We start from the raw sequence: 21,371 nt of genomic DNA on the forward strand, positions 1-21,371 counted from the left end.
GAGACACAAACTGGGAATTCGAGAGAGTAGCCATTAGCGATGTGATACGTGTCCTTCGGTTGGCTAATGACCCCATGCATCATTTGCATACATTACTCATGTATAAGCGATGGCCATTGTACGGCGAAAGGCGTAATATGTGTCACCGTCGTTTTTTTCCGTTGTCATCGTCTAAGATTTGTACGCTTGAGGTATGTGTGTGTTGGTTTGCCTGTGACGAAATAGGAAATAAAGTTTGCACGCATGCAGCTGTTGTAAGCCCTTAATTTGCTGTGATTTAGTTTGAAATCTTAGGTTTCATGAATTGATACAACTGTGAAATGATTCGACTATGGCATTGATTTGTGTTGCCTCCTTTCGTTTTTTGAAGAAATTTTCTTCGTTCAAGTCTTGAACTGTTCAAGACGATTCAAGCAAATAAATTGATGCTTCTGAATAATTAGGATTTCTGTTTTGCTGTTCTATCTCCTTCAAACCCGTTAGGCTGACTAATCAAATGAGAAAAAAACCGCTAGGCAAAGGAGTAATAACCACAACGTTTGCATGCACATCAAATGAACGGTAAACGGTGATTTTCGCTCCATGTCGATGAAACGTTATTATTCATCTTTGGCGAAAGAATAAAAAGAACAACTTCAATCAATGTTTGCGAATGGGAGAAAAAAGCTGAGAACAATTGCATTTGCCACGATAGAAAGAGTGAGCGTAGAGAAGAGCTGCGATGCAAACGAATGGTATAAAACGTATAATTATTACTATTGAATGTTGTAACTGGCGAGATCCTATGCATGGTGAGCAAAATAGCGAGGCAGAAGAAAAAAAAACAGAGAGGAACCGAAAGGTGCTTAGGTCGAACAATGAACAAATCCCCTACTAAGTACCATGGTCATCGTCGCACGATCACTCCTTTCTGCGGCTCTTTTTCACTCGTTGGCTCTCTTGCTGTTTCTCTCTCTCTCTAACTCTTGCCTTGACGCTATGTCACTCTTTTTTCTCGTGCGGTCTCTCGCTCTCTCGCCTAGTCTTGCCTATTGGCTTCTCTCACTCTTTGGCTCTTTTGCTGTCTCTTGCTTGATCTCACTCTCTCGTGCGTCCATGGTCCCTCTCTTGGTTTCCTAACAACCACTGGTGTTTGTTTACAATCATTATTATTGATATAAATTGTGATTTGTGGGCTTGAGAGATACATGTGCGTGTGTTTTAATTGTAATTGCCTCTGTGTTCATTTTTTATTTCACTCTCCTCTTTCTGTGTGCGCGACTTGGTTTTATCTCAAATGTGTCCAGAACAAGTTCTGTTCGTTGAGAAACGAATGACGTGCGCGCGCGCAACGTTTTATTTACTCTGCGTATGGTTCAATTTACTCTGTATGGTGTAACATACACGTAGCGTTTATTTGTCGACATATTCGCTCTGGTCGCTGCCGCCGTCGCCGAGAGAGTTGAGAGACACCGTTTTTCCATTTACACCGTGGCCAAATCGATTGCCATTTTCAGTTTGCTCCTACCGATGGCGAATGTTTGCCGGTAAACATGTCCGAAGGGACTGTTTTTTTTTCTATTGATATTAGGTGTAAGTATACAATTTACACAGTTCAACGATCGATTAAACCACTAAGCTATCTTCCTTGTTGCCTTCTATTCGTCCACATGCTGGTTGTCATGCGCAATTTCAACGCAATTGGCAATAAAAAAAAAAGTTTTTTTCTAAAAAGAAACCTCAAATCACTATTCTTTTGCACCATTTAATTAATTCTAATTTAACAATTCCACTCGACTTGACTGATAATACTAAAGCACGGTGTACGAACGAAAAAGATTGAGACTAATGCAAATGAAAAGCATACGAGAATTTCAACGCTCGGTTTTATATCTCGGCAACAAATTAGCGCACGGTGGATTTTTATGAATTTTGAATTGATAATGCGCCGCAATTACAGCGAGTTGGTAACGTGATCATTTTTCACTAGATGTCAATCCCGTTGTGTTTGATTTTATGGGGACTTTGCGTGCAGGTGTAATTTGTCGGTTGTGTAGAACATGAGTTTTTTCTTCTTCTTCTTCTTCTTTTTTCTCATTTAAATTGTCTTGGCATCAACACTCGTGCTCACTGAGTTAGCCTCACTCTCAATTCTCTTTTTTTCTTCGAACGATTCTCATTATTCCGGTCGTAATGAATAAAATTAGAGAATTTATGAACACCAAATGAAGTTTGTTTTTTTTTCCTTTGTCATAAATAACATCAACACATTTTTTTTCACGATAGCACAGAAAAATGACAGGATACAAACCGAGCTAAATGACTGTTGACTTCACGACTCATTAATGATCACCTGATGAAATTACTTGCAATTGGACAAACGGAGAAGATATGCTCACGAAATTCAATTTGATGTTACTAATATCAATGTGACGAGAGACTTTCTTGTCGAGAGAGCAAAGTGCATTCCACACATTCGACCGGCACAATGGCACATTAGTACCCATTTCGGTCTAATTGTTATGAATCATTGTTTCACTTTGATTCTCAATTCCCTCTCTTTGTCTCTCTCTCTCTCTCTCTCTCTCTCTCTCTCAATTTCCTTTGATTCGACCGCAAAAAGTGATTTTTACCACAAATTACCAGCTATAAGTCAAATGAGTTATCATTTCCTAGTTTAAATATGATATTTTCACCGAAACTAATGACTGAATTTTCAGATTTCAATTCAAAAATAGATTTTTCGTATGGAGTTTTTTCAATGATGATACGTTGAATTGCGCTCATCAGAAGGAAATTGAAATCTGGAAATTATTTTCGGATTTTTTTCATTCGGAATTTGGTTTCTTTCGTTTACCGCAATCAGAAAAATGTAATGAATTTCGGTTTGGGCACGGTGGATAGTTGATCTTATGAATAAACATGTTCATAAGCTAATAATGGATACTTATAAGTATCGCATAATTATACGCATTGACTTCAAAAATTAATTGAGGAGATCGCGCGCGGAACAAAATTCCACTTAATTCTCAATGGACGATAATTCCGGCCCGCATAGCTGCACATACCCCACATTAATTGCCTCAAACGAGGAAATCATTCTGTACAAATCAATTTACGAACTAGAAGCAATGAAATAGACCTAATTTATAAAACAATACCTAAACATTTGTTCGGGAAAATCAAATCCTTTTGTTCTCACATCCGAAATCTTTGTTCTCGCATAGTGAAATGATCACTTATATAATTTCAGGATTCAAAGAAGAGCGCTTTTTACACATTTTCGCTAGAATTCGCTTAGTTTTCGAAGGCGGTAAAACTATTCATTTCCATTTCTTAACAATACTCGTGTTTCTTTTGATGTTTTACTAAAGAAATTCAAGGTTTTTCCCACGGAGTTTCTTTTTCTTTTGCGAATTCCGACACTTGATCTTTGAATATATGCCGATTTCTTCGTGTTAGGTTTGCTTTTGGTCAGTCTTGTTCTTTACTGAAGGATCATGTTGTGACATGATTTGCTAGCGTTCCTGAAATTCGTTGCAAACGTTTGAATTTTAGCTGAATTTTTCCTCGTTTTTTCTATTTTTTGCTATTTGTTTCTTTTTCTATTTCCGCACATCCATTGTTAAGTAGGATTCATGGTTCGGCTTCAATTTCAAATCGATTCATTCACTTCTAAACATCAGCTTGAATCTTTGTGTTTAAAGTTGTGAATAAAATTCAAAACCTGTGAGTATCACTTTATCTACATCTCCAATTACTGTTTATTTAACGACAATAAAAATGAGTAACATAACTTTTGCACATCAACAAGACATCATAGTCTACCTATTGAAAACATACGCTTCAGATGCACCGATATCAGTGCAGCACTGTACTCACCTGTCTCGAAGAATTTATGCAAATGTTTGGGCCGCGTTTGCATGTAAATCATTGGTGTGTCATTACAATTAGTAATGTGTAGCGATAACACACGTTAATGAAGCATATTATTTTTGAGCTGCTGGACATAGTGCCATTTGATCGGTTAATCAGTAGACTGTCTCTTGCATACATGAAACTGGCACTCGAGCAAAATGTATGTGGAGTGACAATGCGCGCATTTCATATTTACGATTTGACTGCAAGCGAACGAGCGAAAGAGCGAGTGAGTGAGCGAGAGTGAGAGAGTGAGAGATTTGCACGCAATTCTCTTATCATTCGCGTGATGAATAGCCCAACCCAGTGGCTACGGTGTCGCCAGTCAATCTCGCACTCGAATGCCGTGTATGAATTTCTCGCATTTGACAGCGTAAAATCATGCAAAAACCGATACACGTACGGCAAAATCAAATATTTATTTATGGCTCAGTTCGGTGTGGTCGATTTGTTGATAATAATCGCATTGAATAAAGAGCTGGTTAATTCATGCGCTATGATATCGATCGTCTTTCGCGGGGCACTTCTAATGACACGGTTAATATTCAAATGCAGACGGAGACATTATTGATAAGGAGAGGCACAGGGAGATACGACAGAAAGAGAGAGAGAGAGAGAGAGAGAGAGAGAGAGAGAGAGAGAGAATGAGATGGAAAGACACACAAAAGTAAATAAAAAGAGAGCAAGAGAGATAAACACTATAGAGAGAGAGTAAAACAGACGCACACCGAGACTCATAATAGTAAGAAGCGACAAATCGTGAATCAAAGCACGAGATACATGTTGTCAGTTTGTTGTTTATTTGCGATATCAGAAACTGTTATTCAATCGCTCAAACGTAATAATTCATGTGGTAATATAAATTTAATAAGTGTTTTCACAAGTCAACGCAGTGGCTTTAAAATGCGCTCAATTTCACTTATTTCCGTAATTCGGATGAGAATCAGTGTGAAAACACCTCGTTCATTCTGTCCTTGCTGATTAGCTCCTGAGTGTCTTTTTGTGTATGCAGATTGCTTTCTGCATTTGAAAGTTTCAAATTAAAAGACACGCACAGAGAGAGAGTCAAACTGTAGCTTTCATTCGAAAATGCATTTGAAACTTACCTCTGACCAGAAAATTGAAACAAACAAAATCGCAGCTGTAAATTTGAAAATCATGTGGACATTTGTTTGCATAATAAAAGAAATCTAAAATGTGCACCGACTGCCAATTGACACTCACTTTGAATTTAATTGCGCAGATCATATCCAACTGTATGTGTTCACCATCAGTCGGCCAGTGGCAGGCTCGACAAATCAAAGTGCACGAACGCAATGGAAGAACAAAGGAAACCATTTTTTTTTCTTTCTATTTCTATTCCGATTTGTGTTTCATGTCAAACTCAAAGTGATAAACATTCATTAAACAATATATATATATATAAAATGTGGAAAATGTATAAATGGAATTGCGTCGATTTTTGTGCAAGCCGCAATATAAAAGGCGTGTAACGAAACGTAGATTAAATAAACAATAATGTAATCAATGCGCAAAGTAAACAGAAAATGACACTCAACTCAACTCAACTCAACTCATTTAATTTGTTATTTAATTCTCTGCCTTTTTTTCTTAGCTAAAAATAAAGTTCACGTTTTGCGATTCCATATGGAAGCCGGTAATTTTGCATTCGACTATCGCACGTTTCACGTGTTTAAAAAAAAGGAAACAAAACAAATCTCCTATTCCGATTGTACACGATAGAAAATAATTCATAATAGAGTATTTATTGCCAAGAGTGTCTAACGTAATAGAACTTTATGGACATTTTCAGCGAAGAAGTTTATTTTTTTCTGTTCGTTTACTGCTGTGTTCGCGCGCGCGAGCGCACCCCGGACAATGAATAATTTTAAATGAAATTAAATGCAATCTTTTTCTACTTTATGTTTTTTCATCAATTAAAAATAGAAATTTATATGGTTCTAACGCATAAATATAGCGAATGTGGCTTGGAGCCCATGTCAAAAAGATAAAATTGATTGTTTTACGTGTGTTTTACAAATTAGAATCAAGCCGCGGTGTGTGCGCGTACTTCACTTCGATCCATTTGCGTTTTGTTCTCTCTTTTACGCTCGTTTAGAGGCTCTGAATTAGAGCTAGCTCACTCATTCTCTCTTTTTCTTTGCCGCTCTTGAGCTCATAAAGAGCTCGCTATCTCTCGCGCGAATAAAGTGCTCACACTCTCTGTGTCACGAGCGCTATTCCAACGCTCGCTTTTCGAGTCGTTTATTATTACATTATTTTCGCGCCTTCGTCGAAGTAAATTTCTGTCGTCCCAACTTGGATACAGTGGATATTTCCGTTCCGTAGTCACATGGCTTAGCGCAATAATAGGCATTTGTTGTGAAAATATTGGATCTGATATCCATGCCTACTACAGCACCACTATAGGCACCAATATGTGTAGCACACAAGCCGATATTGCACTGTGTAATGTAAATACACTCGGCCAACTGAACGCTCTATGGCAGCGTGTCGATTCAAACGCTAGATTCATGTTTTTTTCTCGCACCTAACCGATTTTCTGCACAAAATAAATTGCACGCCTCTATCGACACACAAACAGACATTGTACCTGATTTGGTGGCCCAAGCGAAAAATAGACAAAACCCGCTCAAAATGCACACACAAAGCCATTCCGTGCATTTTATCGCTTCACTCTTCGGATTTCATCAGTTGCATCGGAGTGGTTTTTTCATCTGGGGCTGGCATGAAAACTGGTTTTTGTTATTATGCTGAGCCTGATCTACTGCGCTCCTATGCACCAGCACTTGCTCGCTGCAAGCGAGTTGATTTAATGCAAAATTGAAGTTCAGTGTATGAACTCTCTGTGTGCATTTTGTTTTCATTTGAATTTTACTTTTCATCCGCGTTTTCGCAGCGCTCAGCACTTTTTTTTCTTCTGCGCAGTAAACAACGGATCGTACGATCATCCACCAAGACTAATGCAAATCATTTAATGTTTCGTGTTTTTTTTTTCCTCGTCAGTAGCTGCAACACACTTTCAGTGTATATTCTTTCGTTTTCTCTGTGGCTTTGGTTCGTGAACGCGCGAATGCGCGCACACGCGAAACAAATCGTCAGGCAACTGGACAACATGACTTGCAACTGGTAAGCGCCTAAGTACGCAATAAATGCATCAATAATAATCATTATGTAAATGCGCTCTCTGTTATGCAACCGATCGATAGAGAAGAAGAAAAAAAAACAGCAGCTGAAATTGAAATTTACCATGCAGTAGAAAACATTCAATGCACGGATTTATGGTCCATCGTCGATCGATGTCAATGCACAAAGTCTATTGCATCATGTGTTTATTTTTGCTTCGTTTGACCGTTATTTTTTTTTGGCACAGAGTGCGTTTCACGTGGATTCATTTCAAGGGTCTTTTTTATGTGGTTTGGATTATGATTCTTCTGTTTATGATTCTTCCATTCGAATCAATCGGATTTCTGTATCGGTATAGTGTATTTGGATGATTAGAGGAAGAGAACAAATTTTTTTTTACATTTTTCACTCAACCAAGTTGTCATGTATAGAGAACTCCATTTATCAACAAACTCTACCTAATCAGTGTGTCAAATTTTCAGCGCGATACTTCTCACTATATAGTGAACTTTATATGAGTTTGTTTACATTTTGGGCGACAGGAAATTCTTATATATTCAGAAGAACTTCCAAATCAACGAAATTGCGAAGATATTCCAAATATTGGGAATAATATAGAATGATTCCGTTTCACAAGCCTTCCGATGCTTCATCCATTTCTCAAAACACATCCACTACGCACCAAACGAAACTTAGTGGCGTCATAACATCCGAATTAATTCATTTCTAAATTTCGGCTACTACATGTGAGTCATCCAAATTATTTGGTCGGTTTTTGTTTGAGCTGTTTGTTTCTGTTCCAAGAGACCCATTTTGCTTTAGAATCTTTACTAACTGCTTCATTGCTTTGCATCAATATTGACTGATAATCAAATAGTTGCACATTTTTGTGAAATTATACACAAATCATTTGAATTCCTGAATCTATTCGAGCCATTATTTGACAATTTACTGATACAGTGGTTCATATGAAAAATCGGTTGATCATTTAAATTTATCACAAGTTCCCAGAGGCATGCAGCGTTTTCGAAAAAAAAACCAAGATTTTTGTTGTGCATTCAACAAAATGAAAACAAAAAATTGTTTGCGATATTATTGGAATACCAAAAACTCAACGCCCACGCGTATTTTCGGTTCAGAATTTTCATGCGCTTATTCATTGTGGGCGTGTTTCCACGAAAAGACCGTTTTCGGGCGCAAAACGACACTTGCCTTGAATGTGCGTATGGGAAGAAGGAAAGGAAAAAGCAAATGAAAAAATTCTCAATTTCTCTTTCGAATTGAATTTTGAACACAAATTTTGATTCTTTCTTCCTTCGAATTTTTTTTTTTGCTTCTTCTATCCTTCCCTCTACAAGGCAGAGACAAAAAAAATTTCTCTTGAAAACTAACAAACAGACTTGGTAATATCAAATACACTCATTCTTCAATAAACACAGTTTCATCCGATTCTTTCCTCTCTCTCTCTCTCTCTCCCGCAATCCATCCCAAATCTACCAAGCATCACGCGAGTCATAGTAACGTGTATCAAACCCTCTGGAGAACTAGAACACACCTCCTTGGCAACGAGTTCCGTATTTTGTTATAATCGAATAATAAGGATGAACAGAAAAGTATAAAATGTTCTAGGGATAAAAGCATCGCAACGCATACAAATACACACACACACCCAACCATCGATAGCACTTACAACGCATGTAAGAAGACGACGACGCACACAGTCAAACAGCCAAAAAATATAAAAACCCAAAACTCGAATTGTTGTCCGCTTCCTGGTTCCTCTATCGCTGCACAAACACACAAGAAAAGATACACACAAACGGTCGTTTTGTGTATAGCATTCGTTTCGCTCTTTGTGCTCGCCTTTTGTATACCGAATGCCCGAAAAAAAATATCAACACCCCAAAAATAAATCGTGATGTAAAATTCCCGACGCCGAAACCAACAATCCGCATTTTGGCAAAAGAAGTAAATAGGAACTGGCGACCCTTATTAGAATTCAGTTGGAAGATTTCCGTGTGTAACATATTCTGTCGGTTGTCGGTGGCTCGAATCAAATATACGGGCTGAATTGCGCGCGTTCAACGCTCGAAACCGTGCTATGTAATTCCATTTTCCGCTTGCTATGTATTGTTCCCCTCTTTATGTATCAAATACTCAGCGCGATAGATATGTACAATGCATATATCGTGTATATGATATAAAGCGGTGCTGAACACCTTTCCACCGCTGAACAACATTCGTTACGCTTCTCACTGCACTGCTGACTAAATTCAATATTGGAAGTCATTCCATTATTTCTCCTAGCTTTGTTCTTCGCATGAATGTATCACGTTGACTCAGTTCTGTTGGGATTTCGAATGGTTTCGTTTCAATCAAAACAGATAAAATAGCAGAAAAAATCCACAGAATTTCACAGTAGCTCTTGAAGGCGATTTCTTTACACGAAAATCTAGTTTTGCCTTAGAGAGTTGCATGTTGTTCGATTTTTTTTTCCTTCTCTTGAACTATTGGCCTTTCAAACTCGTTATTCCATTGGGTCATTTCGAATTCGACGAATTATATGACCACAGGTTAGTCCTCTATTAACTACACTTAATCCTCAATTTTCCAATTCAATTAGAAACGAGGAATGAATTCGATTGAATAGAGAGAAAAATAGAATTCAAAACGAAAATCGTCCCTTTTTTGAACAACAACGACTTTTGCTCTCTTCGATTAACTTTACGTTTGAACTTTTATTTTTTTGCCTTTGAAGTTACTCACAATAAAGAGTAGTTTATTCTCTATAGAAAGTAGCTTACAATCTATGAAGACTAGCTCACTCTCTTTCCAAACCGAGAATAAAACGGCAAAAATGGCGAAAATAGCAAAAACACACAAAAAAGACGAAAATTGTTGCATGTTCTGAAATGAATTAATTGGCAACAATTAAACGAACAGTTTAATTGATCGTTTGGTTTGGTACATTTGAGTTGGAAATTTTGCATTTGCACACAACTTCGCAACTCGACCATCGGCTCTCACTCGCTTCGTTTAAATCGATTGACTCAATAGTTTTTCCTAGATCAAATTGAATGTTTTTTTCGCCGTTTCATCTTTTTTTCTTCATTTTTTTTACATTTTTTCTTTTGTTTTTTCCGTCTTTTCATTGTTTTTCTTTCTTTTTCTGCGTTTTTTGCCCTTTTTTGTTTTCTCTTTCTTTTTTCTACGTTTTTTCGCCCTTTTCGTCTCTTTTTCTTCCTTTTTGAATTTTTTTTTTTTTTGCTTTTCTCCAGCAAATTCAATTCCTTTCTTTCGTTTTCAATCAATTAATTTCTGTGTGTTTTTCAGTAATTATAACAAACGCATGCGTTGAAAAAAATATCGATAAAAATTAAACAAGAATATCAATACAAATTATATGTTCGGCGAACGTTGTTCGCTTTAAACAGTCTATTCGATGTTCCCGGAGGGAAATGTGTCAGAGTAAATTCTCGTTGAGAATTTGGTGTAAATGTGAGAGAATTTTTTTTTTCATCGTCGATGGGATTAAAAACGTGCTAGTTGACCCGATTTATCAAAATATTGAGCGTGATTAATAATTAATTGCATCGCTCCAATCACCGCCGTCAATCGACGATAAGTCCCAAATTCGAGTGCTATATCTTGTTACAGTGAATCGATGAATTTTTAATCGCCTGTGTACTGTTTTATTCAGCTGATGCTTTAACCGTCTGACCTAAATGACTCAGTTTAACATGAACCGAGAAAAAAAAATCAATTCTCTCTTAAAAAAAGTTCCAAATAAAAAAAGGAGTTATTTCATGTCCAAAAATTTTTTCCTCTTCCATATCCATCCAAAAATATCAATTTTATTTCGAGACTCGGAATCAAAATCGTGGAATGAATTTCATTTGCGTCCGACAATATTTACTTTGAGTCACGCAGTTCACTTGGAATAGAGTTGGTATTTCGTTGCGAGAGAGCGATTCTAATTGAAATGTGTATGCTATTCCAATAGAAGCGGTTGAGCGTTTCGAGTGACGAGAAATCGACAACATTATCAAGCGGAGCAGACAGAAAAAGAACAACAACAACAACAACACATTCAGACACTCCGTTGTGAGTTGTGTGTGTTTTGTTTTTCTTCTTCTTTCGTTGTTCCTTTACCTCACATTCGTCGATATACAATTTGTGTGTGCGTTGTCGCAGTCAAGCCCGTCGACTTGAGCATAAGTCTGTCGCATTCGCTCCGTACGATATTGAATTGATGTTGGTTTTGAACCCAACTCGCATACACACATACACATTCACTAATGCACTCGTCACTGTTCTCTTCTTGGATTTTGTCAACGGCACACAGAACGTTCCGAATGCTCTTGTCCCTCGTTTCACACTTTTTGTAGCGCGCGCGTTTCGGTTGTGTTTTTTTTTCTTTTCTCTTCTCTTCTCTTCTACTTGGTTCTCCAGTTCTGTGCTTCTAAACTGCACATTCGTTGCACAAACAGGCGCGCGCGCGCGTTTGTCGCACACGGTCGGACCCACATATGTGTCGTGTGTTGTGTGTGCAGTGCATGCATATACACTCATCGATTGTACTGCTGTTGCACACGCAACGCACTCACTTCGTTCACCCAGCGTCTATGTGTTCGGTAGAGACGCATAGCGACAACGGTTCGGTGTGCATCGTGCAAACGCACACAGTACGATACAGTAACCACAGTCGTCGTTTCAGTTTTCGTAATCAGTTGAAAACGAACAACGAAGCGAGTGAGACGTGTTTTTGGTTAGTTCTTGTAAACAATCAGTTTTTATAAAGCAAATCAACATAATTCTTCACACCAAACAAAATTCAATATCGTCCCAGTTCTTGAACATAGCAATTTTAATTCTACTTTGAGTTCTTTTGCGTTTTTTGAACGAAAATTTTATTTTTTCAAACAACGAAAAAACCATCGCAGAGCAGAACAACAACAACAAAAAAGAATAAACCAGCAAAGCCACCATAAAAAAAATAAAAATTTGATTTTCGTGAAAAATTTGAAAATTCATATTTTTTCTGTTATTTTGGTGCGCAAAGTGTTTTGAGAGTGAGAGAAATTCAACAAAGACTTGAACGGAAAAAAAAATACGGCGAGACTAAAAACAAGATTTGAACAGAAAGCGATAAAAAAAATATCCGAAGTGACAATCAACTTATATTTTTCGTTTCCACAAACTTTTCTGTTGGGATTGATAAATGCACGTCTAGAGCGCTATTTGTTGTAGAATCGCATTTTTTTATACGAACTCGAAAACGAACAATATTACTGAAAACTGCATTTATTTTTTTACACACACACACACACACACAAAAAGACAGAAATTTTTTAAAACTTCGAACACTTCAAAGAAAAATCATCTCAAAATAAACCAAATAGTGATTCATAAATAAAAACAACCAAATATTTCAAAGACAGAACAGAAGCAGCGTGCCTGACGAAAAATTGCAAAGTGATTTTACTGTAAATGAAACTCAGTTGCATTCAACGCATTTATTTTTTGTGAATTTACCGATTTTTTTTTACATTGTGAATGTGTGCAACACTTTTGTTCAATCACAGACACCATCGAACTGAATTGATTCAATCGACTAAATAAAACTCAATGGCCAGAAAAATTGAGCGAAAGAAAAAAATTCGTAAAAAATTCATCGGGTAGAGAGCGAACATTTGTTGAACAAGAAAATTACCATCAGAGAGTGAGCGATAGAACAGCATTTTCCAGTGAAAATTATTCTTGTGTGAAATTTTACGTCGGCGACGATAAAATTGAGACAATCGCGAGCGATAAAAAGAACAAACAAGAACATTGTAACTGTTAAATTTGACCGAACGAAAAAAATCTAACACGATTTTTTTCTTAAGTGCTCGCGTTTAGTGCGTGCGCAAATCTTCGAGAAAAAAAGAACATTTTGTATAAAAAAAAACACAAACACACCGAACAAAAATGGCAGTGGGATTCTTTGTGGACGATGGTGATGAGCACCTCAACAGCTCATATCACACAACAGTGGCACATTCAGCCACACAAACACCACTACAGAGCCCCGTCAGTCATGAATATCTGGTGCAAGCATTCTGCGAGGCCCTCCATCGATCCGGCATTGCTGGTAAGTACCTTTGACTAATTTATTTTCCGGTGATACTATTTTTTTCGTGATAAATTTTTTTTACTTCGTGATAAAAAAAAATTCGGGCTTCGTTGTGATTTGAAGTGAATTTTTTTTGTTGAGAAGACAAAAAACTTGTGTGAGCGAAGAACAAAATGTGTTAGCAAACAAGCAAAAAAAATGTGTGTTGATATTTTTCGAACGAGTTCATAAGAGCCGTTGAGTCGTGACAGGCCAAAGTAATTTTTCAAACAATCATTTATGTTTTTCAAACAAACAGAACGAAAAATTGAAAACAAAAAGCAAAAAAACTCGACCCGAGAAAAAGAAAACAATTTTTTATTTTTTTAATGCAACGCATATGGTGAAATTGAATCCGTTTTGATAAATAATTTTATTTTATAAACAAAAAAAAAACGGTGAGCTCTCTCTCGTGCTTTCATTAAACATGCCATAAAATGTGTATGTGTACGAAGAATATCGTGATTACAGTCATTTTTAATTGAGTGTTCTGTCATTCGGTGCGTGCGTTCGAAAATGATTTGCCACTTAAAAAACGAGCCAAGTTTTTTTTCTGCTCTTGTGTGTTTGAAAAACAAGAAGCGAGTAAGAGCCAAGCAAATTCTTTTTTTTTTTCCTTTTCCCAAACAAAACTCTTTTTTTTCCCTTTTTTTCCACTGCAAGAAAAAAAGTTAATATCAACAACAACAACAAATTTCATTCTATATAATCAAAACAAGAAATTTTTTCTTCTCCATTTTCGGCGCATAATTTCAAGTTTGCTTGGCAAAAGAGAATCGAGTGAAAGAGAATGCAGCGAAATGAATTAAATAATACATTCTCCGTTGTTCCGGAGAAATTGCATTGGCAATGTAAAAAAAATGGTGGCTCGAACGAAACCAAAAGTGAACGAACCGATGATGAGTGTGTTTCAGTAGCGACGGCAATGGCACAACACGGAATTGGTTTAATGTAACAAGTGTGTTTCTGTGTAATGGCATGGCACACAACCCGTGTACAGCACTCGTACAGTTCGCTCGCCTTTTTTTGCGTTCGCTCGTTGTCGACTACGTCGCAATCCATATGACTTGCTGGATGTTCCATTAAAGTGCACTTGCACTTTTCCACATTTTCATCGTCGTTCGCTGTGCATCGCGTCTCTTTTGGCCAAATCGTATGCAAATCACGTTCTGTAAAAGCATTCTCCTCGTCGCTCGCTCATTTCAATCAGTCATTTGAATTTCGTTCGAAAGCAGTCTGCGGTTTGATTGACGCAATTTCGAACGAAATGATTATTACGCGCGGTGAAAAAGCGGAAATTTTACGAGCCAAATTATGATCATTCTTTGTGCAAAAAAATGACAAAATGGCTAAAAGGTTTAATGCATAAAAATGATGAACTTGTGAAACTTTTGTCGATAATTAGAATGTTGCTAACGGGTGCTCAAGTCTTCAGCAGACGAGTGTGTGTGTGTGTGTGTGTGTTGGGCGTTTCAACGAAGATGCATGATTGCACATGTTATGACTTGTCTTATGAACACATTATATAACACATCAACGGAATAACATGTGTAAAGAGACCGAAAAAAAGAGAGCACCGAGAATGCTAACAAACACGGTTTCGATGTCGCTTTTTGTTCTTCTTCGCTTTTTTTTCTTGCTTCTTTCTTCGTCTCCTACCTGAGCATAATGCACATCTGGCTGAACCAAACCGAAAATACTTTTGCTAACTGAACTAAATGGAAAATACTTTTTACTCTTCAAGGAGGAAAAAAAACCTCATTTCAGATAAAACACAAAACAAGCTCCAAGTTTCGTATAAATTTATTAAATCAAAATGTAAACGATTCGGAAAAGTTTTTGATAACGCGTGTACACAACTGAAAACTCCAAAAACTGCGGTGAAATTGCAGCGCAAATGAGTTTCTCGCTGCTGGGGGGCCTCTATGGTTGTGCATACAAAATGCACTTTAAAACGTAAAGTTTTCCCAAAACTAATGAAACTTGATGAGAGAGCGAGCACAGGGAGAAAAAGGAATATATAGAGAGAAAGCACCAATAAGGGGAAGAGATAAAGTCAGAAAGAGATAGGGAGATAGAGACAGAGAGGTGGCGAAAATATATTAAACAAACATGCATCAAAACATGGCATTTTACTCTAATTAAATCCATTTTCGACGAGTGAAATGCACAAAAAAAACAACGACTAAAAATTGAGATATCAAATTTCCTCCGCAAAATATGGCTTCAAACTCTTTTGCGCATTAACGACGGCAGCGGCAGCGCTCGCGCGCTCGCCTCAGTCGAACAATCATAAATTATAAATTCATGATATTGACTTGTGAACATTTGCATTTTGACAAACACAATTCGTCGTTTGCGGATTAATTTTCGGGAATTTGCGATATCGCTGTTAGGAATTAATGGAACCAAAAGGTTATGAATGTATGCGTTTCTGCGTTTATTTTTAGAAGGCACGTACCGTTCGCCGCAAAATATTATGACTAATAATAATGCCATAACTAACATTGAAATTGCTGATAGACACACGGAGTGAATACGAGAAATGTTCAAAGACGAAAGAGAGAAAATGAAGTCGAAAGAGACAGAGTGAGTAAATTATACCTAAAAACCACAATTCGCTCGTGCACACTGAGAACGCGGTAATACACCGCCACCGTCAACTAGTTTATCTCATATAGACGCGCGAACGAAGCGGCGGCGACAACGGCCGTCGGTTCATTGACACATAATATGTTTTGACTCGTGTTTTTTTTTTCTGTGTGTGTACATAACAAAATTTACCAAAAAAAATATCAACCACTGAATTAAGGAAAACGAAATGTGAAACACTTCAATCACAATGGTACCGAAAATCAAGCGAAAAATTGGCACTTACTGTTTTTCTTTAATATGCCCATGAGATAAAGCCGTCAATAAGCCGAAACAAGCGCGAGTGGAGCGCTCTTCAGTAGAAACGCCAAACAAGCGGCCAAAAATGCTAAATAATCGACAAAAAACGATAGAGTTTCGAATAATGAAAAGATGAAGATAGTTTGAATAGCAAGTAGAACAAGACACAAACTTTGAATAGAGAACCGAAGAGACTTTGGATAAAGAACTAAAAACTTTGGATAGTGAAGATGAGAAATGAGTGGAAGCGCATGTAAATAAGAATTATTATTGACGATTAAAAATATGATTGAGGCGATTTTTTTCTTCTTTCAATTCGAAAGCAACGGTTTTTCTTCATCAATGTATGATTTTTCCCATTCACTTCGAATATCGAGACTTCGAAAATTGGTTCACCAAAAACTGACGGCAACACAACGCACCACGAAAAAAAAGGTTACGCAGCAAGAAATTAAACATGAGAGTAGTAAAAAAGAAGGAGGAAAAAAAATTGTGTTCGACACACAAAAGAATAGAATAAGACGAATCATTTATGACCAACAAGTTTTGTTTTTTCGTTCGTTTTGTTTTCGATTCTACCATGGGTATCGTCGTCAATCTCGCGCGCTCTTTTCTCTCTCAATGTCAGTCTCCTTTGTTTCGACTGTACACACTCACACTCACACTCACTCACACACACACACACACACACACACATAGTTGCGCGCGTACTCCTCACCAAATGGATGTTGATGCCTCTTTGACATGAACGGGCTTCGATATTATCCTAATAGCAAAAGAAACAAAAAAAAACCAAACGAGAGAAAAGAAATAATATGGAGAAAAAAACACATCCTACTGCGATTCATTTATTGAGTGTGTTTTATTGAAATGCATGCGTGATGTTGGCTAATGGTATACATTACAATTTACACCGTGCATATATATATATATTCTCTCTCTTGAGATCGAAGGAAAAGAAACAACAACAGGCTATACACTAACACGCGCACAATTTCGAGTACGTATAAACAGACAGGTTCTTGAACTTAAACTAGAGGAAACTTACAATAACAACAACAATGAAAGCAACAGAGAAAACTAAAAGAGTTGAGAGCGAGTTTGCTGCATGCAGCTCCAACAAATATGGTTTATTTTTTCACGTTCTTCTTTCGACTCCGTTCTCCTGGTTGCATTTTCATTGTGTGCACTCGATTTTTGTTTCAACGTCAAAAACTATATTCTACGGCTGTTGCAGCTATTGCAGCAGCTCGAATCGAGTTGCTTTTTCTATTATTGGGTTTATCTCGATTTCAATGGGTTTTTGGTTCGCAAGCGCGCGCGTATTTAGCTTGAGAGTGAGTGTGGCTCAGCACACGAAGATGCAGGCAATTCGGTCTCGAGAGCCGGATATGGCACGGAATAAAACGAGAGTTGTTCATTTATAGCGTGGCCGATAGTAAAAGTCTTTGCCTGATTTTTCGTCGCTCCGTTTTTTGCACGCGTGACAAGTTCAACCACTTTTATTTTAATTTCTTTCCTCTGGGTTTTCTGGAGCAAAGTCCATTTTTACTTTTTCCGATTGTGATTGCACAATCATCGCGCAAAATTGCATAAAACGATTTAGAATATATGAAGCCGAAATATAAGAACTCCACTACGACGTAGTTTTTGATATCAAAATATACATTTTCAGCATATGAAATGTGATAAAATTGGGAAGCCAAGGTTTATTTTCCGCTCGTTTTTTTTTCTTTTCATTTCGTTTCACATTCATTTTCTTTGTTTCGAGAATATCGTTCGAGTTCAAGTTTAAACCATTTGTCGCTATAAAATGTCGACAGAAACGTATTTTTTTTCTTCCTTTTTTTTATTCCTCTATCTTTTTTGGACCCATAAGATTGATATTATGCACAGCAATCGTGTCATTTTCGTTTGGTTGTCGTTTTTTCTCTCTCTCTCTCTTCTCTCCTTCTTCATTTTGTCCTTTTTTCTCTTCGTTTCTTCCATTCTACGATAATTCCTAGTTTCAATCTGCACGCTCTCGGGCAAGAGTGATGAAAAAAACGCGCCTTCATACCGAAACGAACATATGAGAGTGTCTTATTGTCGCTTGGCTTCGTTCATTATCGTTCATTTTCTTCAGTTTGCCCGTTTTTGCCCAGTCTCTTTTGATTTTTCATTCGTTTGTGTGTATTTCTTTCTTTCGCTTTTTGTTGTTATTCGTTTGTATTAGTCAAAATGATATTATTCAACACAATTGTTTATAAATAATATAGGCTTTTTCTGTTTCTGTCTCTGTGTTTACTGTTTTTTTTTATATGAGCTACGTACTAAAAACGTAAAAACGTAACATCTGGTTGGCGTTCCTAGATTTTTCTCTTTTTTTCTCTCTTTTTTCCGTATCCTTCGTACTAGGTATACGCAAGGAAAGCGTATACATAGGAAAAACACAAGGAGAGAAAAAACAAAATTCGACGACCGTTTAAAATGCCGTCGTCATTTTCTAGCTAAACAATTATTGTAATTATATTTCAACGAGTCGAAATCTTTGTGCAGAGAGAGAGGAAAAAAAGCGTTTAATTTCGATTGGAGACGTGAATTTTTGAAATTCAGTTGCACTTTGTAATCAGAGTCATACACACATACAAGTCGTGCCCGATCAAACGTATATTCATCGAAATGTTTGATCTCAACCCCTGTTTGCAACCATTTGAACTCTCTACCTCGCAATTGCAGTTCGATTGTGAGTGTGAGTGCGTGTGTGAAAAATGCCAGGATTCATACAGAAATGAGTTATTCCTGTGAAGTGACAAGTGCAACATATGCGTTGCATTTGGCAGAGGCAAATGGAAAAATGGCGATGGCGACGGCAACGGCAACGGCAGCGGTAGCATTTCACAGATTTTCTCATAGGCGAATTAAAAATAATTACAATTCGTTGTAGATTAACAATCGTAGCGCTATCGCTATTTCATCGAAATTCCGGAGCGCTATTGCCGAGCTTGCTCGCTCTTTTTATCCATCTCTCTCTCTCCTTTTCTCATCTCAATCTCCGTCTCTATATATCTCGCTGCTTCTGTTCCAATCGAAATCTCCGTCTCCGTATCTCTCCTTTTCCCTCTGTTCCAATCGCAATCCAACCGAATGGATTCGCTTGAAAAATGTCACCGTGTGCACTGCACAATTGCAACAACAGCAGAAAAAAGCGGCAACGTTGTGTGTGCAAAATTTAATTATATCTCGCACATGATGTTCAAGATGTTTCGTTCGCACAGAGAAAAAAAAACAAACATTGGAAACGTATTCAGCGAGACATTCATTTACACATTTCGTTGTTGTCGTCGTCGTCGCAGTTGAGCACGATTTAACATACAAGCTGAACGAAAGAAAAAAAACAATTATTTTATTATTTATGGAACGCGTGATCCAGCGGCAAATGAACACTTGTGCGCGCATATTCGTTTGCTTGTCTATTTATAGCCATCAATCATTACATTTTGAAATTTTATGGCGTTGCATTTGCGCTCTACACACAGTTCCTTTCGGAAATCTTAAACATACTACATCCAGCCACAGACGACTGGATCTCTACCGAACGACGGCTTATCGCCTATTTTCTTTGCCCATTGTTTGTTTATTGTCACGGCATTCGCAATTCGTTTGCGAAAAGAGAATCCCTTTAGTTTATTTGAATTGACTTGATTGATTTGGTTCAGGCAAAACTTATCGCAATTTGCAGCAAACAAAAAAAAACATAAACAATTTTTCTGAATCGGACATGTGATTAATTCGAGCTATGCTATCTGATCGCTAAACAAAGGAAATAAAGAGCGAAATTGAATTACGCGCAGTTTTTATGCCAGTTTTTCACCGATAACATTTATGCAAAGAGTTATTTGTTCGGAAGTTTTCAGAATGAGCATTTTTGCTGCTATTTTGTTCAACGAAATTCGTTTGAAGAGATTTCTTGGCATCATTTTCATTCTTCGATCTCCTCATCAGAACACTCTTGATTCTCTCCATCAAAACACACTTCATTCTCTCTAGAATCTCTCTCTTCTTTTATCTATCTCCTTCTCTTTATCTCTCACTATCTTTCACTCACTCTTTTCTCTCTCAATGCCTGCCTTCATGGCCGCCGATTCATGGGCTAATCCATTCAAATTCCGATAAAACGAGTATAAAAGTCGTCATTTTCATGCAAAAAGAATCATATCTATGATTCGCAGAATGATCGTGCACACATAGCCTTTGTTCAGCTCTCCATTCATTCGAACAGTATGCGCGTTTTTGTCGTTGCGTTTTCAGTTCAAGTTTATGCGCGCACGGTGCTTTATGTTCGTTCATGTTTCAATAGCATAATGTCGATGCAGTTCATTGTTTAGAAATTGCGAGTGATAATGAACTAATTAAACGAGCTCAAACTACTCGCTACAACTTAATGTTAACGAAAGAGACCGAAGATTGAAAGAGCAAAACGGCAAGCAGAACAGAGATACAAAGAAGAGTGACGCATTATTTGTAAGTTTTTGTATCGCCTTTTGTTTGATTAAATTCGTTGTTTTGTTCGCATTTGTTTCGTTTAATTTACTCATTTCTCTAATTGATCAATGGAACACACTGTGTACACGTTATCTGATTCCGTTTTAAGCGCGTACAGACACAGTTTTTCCCATAATAATATCTCTCTAGTTAGAAATTGCTAGCAATTGCGAAGTAAACGATTTTCGCATTTAATTGAAAGTAAACGAGCGAGTAAAAAAGGCTCATTTTTTGCTCTCATAACGCGAACAATGATTGTATTTCCGCATTATCAAGACATGTAAATTTTTAATTAAATTAAAATCTATTCGACGGGTACTGCATATCGGAATAGTGAAGCGCATATCAGAATGATAAAGCATAGAGACGGGTCTCTGTCAATGGCAAATATGATCGTTATTTTCTTTGATTTTTTTTTCATGCGCTTTTTGTTTGTTGTTTGCAACAAAAAAAACGAGGAAAACTCATCCTCATTCGCATGTTGAGAGCTAATGAAGTGCAGCATGAAGCTCGTTGAAAACTGGCGAAGCACTTGAAATTCACACTCGAAAAACATGCATGCACTGATGCTGCTGCCGATGCTGTCGATGCCTCGGCTGGCTGTTGAAACAGTTGCAAATCCAATTTGGATGCGCTTGATGAAACAGATAACCCAATGTAAATATGATACATGCAATGCGATATATTTATTGTTTGCAAGCGCCGTCAGCGCTATCATCACATTGATGATACTCTCTCTCTCTCTCTCTCTCTCTCT

The 21,371-nt window shown here is 37.3% G+C and overlaps 1 protein-coding gene across 1 annotated transcript in view; it reads left to right on the forward strand.

The window, feature by feature from the left end:
- The first annotated feature begins 11,766 nt into the window (after positions 1–11,766).
- The window catches only part of LOC129568032 (cell death protein hid), a 19,020-nt gene continuing 9,415 nt past the window's right edge, over positions 11,767–21,371 (forward strand). Inside the window, exon 1 of the mRNA XM_055445542.1 lies at positions 11,767–13,177. Within this exon, the coding sequence (XP_055301517.1) occupies positions 13,015–13,177 (163 nt within the window). The 5' untranslated portion in view covers positions 11,767–13,014. The remainder of the gene's footprint in view (positions 13,178–21,371) is intronic.

This window comes from Sitodiplosis mosellana, unplaced genomic scaffold (assembly GCF_009176505.1).
Source record: "Sitodiplosis mosellana isolate CC-2019 unplaced genomic scaffold, AAFC_SMos_1.0 Smas_scaffold_15, whole genome shotgun sequence".
Lineage (NCBI taxonomy): Eukaryota > Metazoa > Arthropoda > Insecta > Diptera > Cecidomyiidae > Sitodiplosis > Sitodiplosis mosellana.